This window comes from Malus domestica, chromosome 09, assembly GCF_042453785.1.
Source record: "Malus domestica chromosome 09, GDT2T_hap1".
In the NCBI taxonomy this organism is placed as follows: Eukaryota; Viridiplantae; Streptophyta; class Magnoliopsida; order Rosales; family Rosaceae; genus Malus; species Malus domestica.
The window spans coordinates 25064192-25071456 of NC_091669.1; the positions used below are offsets into that span (position 1 = coordinate 25064192).

General features: G+C 38.8%; 1 protein-coding gene across 1 annotated transcript; it reads right to left on the minus strand.

The window, feature by feature from the left end:
• Positions 1-362: 362 nt before the first annotated feature.
• Positions 363-3891, minus strand: LOC103426358 (BIIDXI-like protein At5g11420). The gene is made up of 4 exons (XM_070804469.1): positions 3758-3891; positions 3410-3462; positions 1559-2062; positions 363-969 (listed from the first exon to the last, which is right to left on the minus strand). The coding sequence occupies exons 1-4, from the start codon at positions 3889-3891 to the stop codon at positions 443-445; spliced, it is 1218 nt and encodes a 405-aa protein (XP_070660570.1). The 3' UTR covers positions 363-442.
• Positions 3892-7265: the final 3374 nt, after the last annotated feature.

Genomic DNA, 7265 nt, shown 5'->3' on the forward strand with positions numbered 1-7265 from the left:
GGGCAGTTGTGTGTTGAATTGGAGGGGCTTTAAATGATGCACAACCTATTCTATTTATAATAACGGATCCCCCAAGGTCGAGTTAAAATCCTATTCAGACTAGGACTTCTTCTCCTGGTCAAACACTGACTCGACCAATCCTACTTTCATTATGACTGTGAACCTAGTCCTTTATTGATCCGGATTCGTTTTCGGGTTATTAATCCTGCCGAAACTCCTTATTGCACCAGGACTCGACTTGTCTTACGTCATGACCTAGCCGACCTAGGTTTGGAGGCCCACGTACTGAACGATTCATAGCACCCTTGTCGCAAGGCCTTCCGGGCCGAGAATGATTCTATACTCGGCCCAAACTATTATTTTGGGCCTAAACACATATATAACTTAATCAGCTAAAAGACCAAAGCAGCCGCGAAACTTTTTCTCGATCTGTGGCATTCCATCAAACACGTTTGCGAACGCTAAGCAACTTGACATCGTCAATGACGGGGCCGCACAGAGACCCAGAGTGGTCGGCGGCCATGGTGTAAAACGTGCTATAGAACATGATCCTGGTGCGTGGCCCCACGGCGGTGAAAAGGAACCTGGCGCGCTTGAACCCACCTCTGCCTTTGGACTGGTACGGTACTTTGAGGATGTCTTTGCCGGCAAACGCCTCGACGACAAGGGAGCCTTCGCAGGCATTGTTGGAGTCGCCGACGGTGAATGTGAGTGCGTACAGTTTTCCGGGCAAGGTGAAGACGACTTGGGCCAATGCGCTTTCTTTGCCGACCAGCTCGATGGCTCTCCAGCCTTCGGGGACGGAGAAGTGCTTGGAGTCGATGTATTTGACGGCCTTGAGAGACTCGATGATCCAGCCTGGTAGTGGGCTGTGGTTGTCTTCTATGTGGGGTGGGATTAGGACTCCCCATGATGTGTTGGGAAACACATAGGGCCCTTCTTCATAGTTTCCATTTTTCAACAAGTTGGCTGCAAAAATAATAATAGAACAAAAACGATAAGCATTTTTTTTTGGGTAAAGAAAAATGACAACGTTAAAAGAAAGATGTTTGTAACATATAGGTTACATTGTTATTATGTGTCTTACAAGATTCACGTACAATTTACTTGAATTACAAGTTAGCACTATCTCGAGATGAAAGTAAAATGATAATGTGATTAGTAATATATTAATATGTAATGAAATATTCTTAAATTCGGGTATATGATATTTAAAACAAAAATAATTTAAATCTTACAAGTTATGTTATTAGATTATCATTTGGAATTATCTTTGAAGCTGTGAAAAATTCAATTAACAACTTTTTGAATTAGGCGAGACCCATGTGAAATTCACTCATGTCATGTAAGAGAGTTGGAAGAACAAAGCTTGGGTTTTATGGGAAAGTAATTAATTTGAAATGGGTTTTGATTGCTGACTAAAAATGTATGGCTTTTGCATGCAGAATCACAATCAACTCATCACTTACCATGAGCAATAAAAACACAAAAAAAAAAAAAAATAAATAAATAAATAAATAAAAAATAAAAAAACCCCTCAACTTTTTCCCTCTAGTACGTTTAGGAGAAGCCAAGAGCTTCAAAGCAACAGAATCAATAAGTGGGCCACAAGCAGCATCTTCCTCCACACCAGGGTTATGGATCACAAGCTCGATCTCATCAAAATCTGCATTAAAACCCCATGCATACGAATCCCATCCATTGCTGCTGTACATTGTCTGGATTGGCATTATTCCCCGGTGTCTTTTCTCAAGGTTGGGAGTGATGGACACGTTCAGCGTCTCCTCCTGTGCGCACGTCCGAGCGGCGCTGAACGTGATGGAGTAGAACTCGCCTTTCTTGACCTTCAACTTCTGCTTGATCGAGGCTTCATTGCCGAGCCTGACTGCGAAACCACCCTCGGGGACGACCAGCAGCATGTCGCCTTGTTTTTGACCTGATTTTATGTACTCGACGAAGCCTGAGATTTCCCAGTTGGGAATTGCATGAGGGTTTGTCACTACTGTGCCCTTGAGTTCTGATTGCTTTGGACCGTACTCGAAGTTGCCGTTGGGTAATAAGCCTGAGAAATGAATAGAGTTATTTTCAATAACATGTAAATTCACTCACAAATCTTGCCGCTATGACCGCTAACTGACATGACAATATTTAATTTGTTTGCTATTGTTGTCACATACAACATCAATTGATGTCTAAGCTCAAACAAATTATTTAACGATGCTATAGTAATATTATTTGTACCGAATTTATTGATATCATATGGAACTGCATAAGAAATTACAAGAGAAGTATCCATGACATAATATGAAAAGAAAAGGACCACCGAAAGCTAGCTAAAAAGTTTAAATAGTATATATGATATTACGTAAGATGGTGTTTACCTTGTTCTTAAGATTAAAGCATACCCTTGATGTCACGATCACATCATATAGTGTCGATCGATCATACGATGTGATGGTAATTCAGTTACATTCTGAGCCCTATGGTAATGCTCTTAAACCCTTGTAACTTGAGTTAGGTGACAAAATTGGGGACGTTACTTGGTTTTGGACTCTTTGTATACTTCCAAATATTGTTACCGTCATCAGACTAACCAAATTATATATTTACTAAAAGAGAAAAACAACCGAAACACTGTTCATAAGCACAGTGTTCTTCCATTTTTGCCCTTCTTGATTTTCTGTTATTTCATGCAGTGGCGAAGCCAGGATTTCCCGGACAGAGGGGCGGACTTAAAAGAGTGCAAGGTTAAAGAAAAATGGAGATAGTGTCTACGAATTGCTTCACGATAATTATGTGGATAATCAAGCATTCGAAGTCTATATGCAGGGTCTGCAGGAAGATTAGCCAATATTTCATCCAACTCAGTGGCATCACTTTGTTGTGATCTACTCGGAATATTCGAAGGAGGACTTCTTGGAATATTTGAAGGAGGAAGAGGACTACTCGGAATATTTGAAGGAGAAGGACTACCCGAAATGTTTGAAGGATGATTTAAGCATTGTTTCTTATAGTATCATTCCATTACGTAACTGTAAAATGGAAAGAAAAAAAAAATATCTTAAACTCTTAATCCTAGAGTAAACTATACTATAGTGTGCATAATAACTAATCCAACCTAACAATTCAATTAATAAATACCAATAAACATACAAATTATTTGATAAATAAAAATTCAATTCAACTAATCATATGAATACAACTAATCAATTCAACCAATAATCAAGAATTCAAATTTTTTTTCACCCTAAAAAATATTTTCATATCAATAATCATAGAGTCATATCAATAATCAATAACCAATAACCATATTAGTGCATTATCATATGATTCTATACCAATTAACAAAATTCGTATTAAATAATTAATTAGGGTTAGGGATTATAAATTTAGGAAATAAAAAATTTACCTTTGATTGAAGCTGGAAGTCGCGGCTCAGATGAATAGTGACTAGTGTGATGGCTGCAAAAAGCCAACGGGAATCAAGATCAACCTTCCTAACGTTTCCATTCCGTTGGGCTGGGAGTGGGCGTTGGCTACTGGGAGCAAAGCTGCTATCTCTCTCTCTCTCTCTGATTGGTGAATGAGAGAGGTTGAAGGGTTTGAGGGAAGTGGGGACACGGGGACATGCAAGCGGCGTTTATTTTAAAAATTTTAATTTTTTTTTACCTGGACCAAAACTATGTCGTTTTGGCTTGGATGTTTTAAAAAAAATAAAATTTTGTTGCTGCTGCTGCTCGCAGCAGAAACAGAACACCGGAAATAGAGGGCTGCACCAGTCAGTTTGCCGGCGAGGGGAGGGGCTGAACCCAGCTCTCCAGTGGTGTTTTCCGACAAGGGGAGTGGCGGCCGCCACTCCTCGCCCTCACGTGGCTTCGCCACTGATTTCATGTATGCCCCTGATATCCACGCGTCCTTTGCTTCTATGAGATGTCGACGCGTTGCATGGTTCCAGAAGTTCTCGAGCCTTCCTTTTTTTATTTCGATTTCGATCTCTGCCTCACAAAAGCTCTTCGTGCTCTGATGGCTCTCCGATCTCCAGTTCTATGTTTCTCTCTCTCTCTCTCTCTCTCTCCCTTTCTTGCTAAAAATCATGATTAGCAACCTGAAGCAAAAAACTCAGTTTCTCTTGCACGAAATCAATTTTCTTCCCATCACCGATTTTGACTGCATGCACACCTATCAAGCCCTATAATCCAACCGAACTCACTCCCTTCAAGCCCGTTTCTGCTCTTCCACTCGCTGCCCAGAAAATCAAGTTCTCAAGGTTCGATGTTTCATCAATTTCCTCCCCCTCAAAGATTATTTTGGTCTTTCGTGCATACTGATTTTTTATTTCTATTAATTTTGGTTGTGTGATTAGTGATTTTTGTTCTTAATTTTACTAAAAATTTTGAGTTTTTCTTTCTGTCGTTTCTATGGTTTTTCGTTCTGCATATTTCAATTACTCTCTCTTGCAGCAGAACCATCGCGACCACTAGGGGCCACTACCGCGTTAAATTACGGGCTTCAATCGTTTTCTAAAACCTTCTGTACTCATGGTAAGTTATTCTAGGTTTTATTCCATATTCAGGTCATCCCCAATTTCAAAAGTTTAGGGAATTGGTTCGTTTCCATGTTGCATGTTTAACATTCTTCTGTGTGATGCTGAGTTGAGGCTATACAAACTGGAATCGTTGAAGGTTGGGTTGAATTTGGCCAAATTTAGGTGAGAAAACATGTTAACTAAGTTGCATAAATATGTTCCTATCAAATTCCCCCACACTTAGCTTTTGCTAGTCCTCGCGCAAAACGAAACAAACAAACAAAACAAAGTAAACAAAACACATTCTAATCCTTCCAACATTTGCCTCAGGGATTTCCAATGCACATGACATGTTAAAAATCATTATTCCCACAGATTTTAGTTATCTTCACACTTGAGCACATAATTAATCACAGTCACCACTTACTAGTTCACATTTAACCAATTAAAATGATGTTTTGAATGTAGTAACATGCCTTAGAGAATTTGCTCAATTCCTCACAAGATACTCTCTATTTTCACACATTTTCTGACTACACACCCTACACTAGTTATATGTGAGAAGATTGATGTAAACATGAAAACGAACACTCACATATATGTGTTACAAAGAAAGCAATTTCTGGAGTTATTAAGCATGTTTAGATATGATCTCATGAATGGAATGCTACTACTTAGATGCGAGAACCAGTGACACCATATGCTCATACCAAATTCAAACTCCACAAATTGAAACACATAACACTCAAGATAGAAGTCAAGGGTTGTAACGGGGCTTGGGGTAATGTTAACAAAGGAAAGATAGGGATAACAAACGTTCTTAAAGCAATAGCAAGCAAAGTAATGAAATCGAAACTTAGAATTCACTTTAGAATGCAGAAATCAACTTTTAACACAAATGGAAGATTTAAGCAACACTTAGGGCCGAATTCAATGTTTTGGACCCTTTCGTCAACAAACAACACTTTAGAACTCTTTTTCATACATTTTCACAACTTTTCTTTTTTTTTTTTTTTGACCCGTGCCTTATTAAGGAGTTTGGCACACACACACACAAGAATTACTTCCCCCACTCTTGTTTTCTGCAATACATTAATCAAAAGGAATTCATTTTGAGTCATACTTTACTATGCTTCAAGAACAAGGGTATGGATGATCCTAATCTAGGCTAGGTGAGGATAGTGTGGGTTAACAAAGAACGTAGGCTAAACAAGGCTCAACGGGGTTAAACTTAAACATATAATGAATGGGATAGGCTTTTTGGCTCTTGGATCACTAAACAACTTCATCTTGAATATGTGTTATGCAAATCAATAACATGCTTTGAATGAAATAGGCATGAGTTCTAGCATTTGGAACTAAATGATGAAACGCCTTCTAAGTAGCAACCAAGCAAAGAATAATGAGATCATGCAACGACTTTAGAAAACAATGATGCACAGTTTATTAACTCTCCAAATAAACGTTTAGGCTCAAGTCTCACAAGGTTGTAGCGAACATTTGAGTTCCTTCTTTCAAGCATGTTACAAAACTGATTTTTCATTTATGATTGCATGTGAATTCATAAATTATAACCACAACCAAGCATACACCAAAGAGTAAATCAAATTTTCATCCATGTTTATAACTCTCTTTAACAGTCATGTAATTAAAAACCAAATCCTCATCATTGTGTTGGAAGGTACCCTAAGACACAAATAAACACACAAAAACAACTCTTTTTGGGTTTTTTTTTTTTTCTTTTGAAAACAATTTTTCAAATTTTTATGAGATTTTCGGATTTTTATGTCAAAACACACTAAAACACTCCAAAATAGCTTAAAAACACTTAAAAACAGTAAGGAACAACACTAGAAGTAATGGGTGATAAACTCCTAAGAATTTTATGCAAAACAACTTGGTTACCCCCCCATACTTAAATCAAACATTGTCCTCAATGTTTTAAGCATAAACTCACACAAAAACAAGCAAACAAACAATTAACAAATAAACATGACAAATATGGCAAAGTAAAAACCAGACAGAGTAGAGTTTAAGAACGCAAATCTGGTTTTGGAGATAGATGATCTTGTTGACTTTCCACAGCTTTGATCTCGAACTGGTTTGGAATTCTGAGCGAGAGTTGCACAGTCTGCATTCTTCTCTGCTTGTTTCTTCTGCATGGCAGGTAGTCACGAGGTAGAGGTGGTGGTCTGTTTTTTTCTTCAATCTTTCCAAGTGCCCACCTCTTGCTTTCTTTCTCCTTGTCCCTAGTTGAGGATGAATCAGCACGTTGTCTCCACATGCTTTGAGGTATCATTTTCACTTCCCTTATCTGTTCCCCAGGCAGATGTGGTAGACGAAGAGGAAGCATAAGATGATGAAGATGAGTACTCGAGAGCAAGGCTAGGTAAGCAATCAGGAAGGGGTTCCAGGTAGTTGGTTCCAGATCGGAAGATTGATACCAAGTGTTAGCTGATTGCTCTCTTTCTCTTTGTCCCAAAGCAACGACAAGGAGAAGGACAGGGAGAAGGACGGGGAGAAAGCATGATATGAGATACTCTTGCTTTCAACCTTCATGATATGAAATACTTTTGCTTTGGATGAGTTGTTTGCAGAGGTACCCCAGGGAATAAGGAACACTGAGTGACTTGAGAGGGTTTGTTGGAAAGGCATTCTCGGAGAAAAAGAAGGGCTATGTATGTCTGCCTTGCAATGGAGGGTGAAGGGTGACATTTATAGGAATTAATAACCGGTACTA

Excerpts from the sequence above, each read along its gene's own strand:
- LOC103426358 (XM_070804469.1), bottom strand. The coding sequence starts at position 3,891 with ATGAAATCAGTGGCGAAGCCACGTGAGGGCGAGGAGTGGCGGCCGCCA. Across the intron at positions 3,463-3,757 it reads GGTGCAGCCCTCTATTTCCG|CCATCACACTAGTCACTATT; the intron begins GTGTTCTGTTTC and ends GGCTTTTTGCAG. Across the intron at positions 970-1,558 it reads GCTCTTGGCTTCTCCTAAAC|CCAACTTGTTGAAAAATGGA; the intron begins GTACTAGAGGGA and ends TTATTTTTGCAG.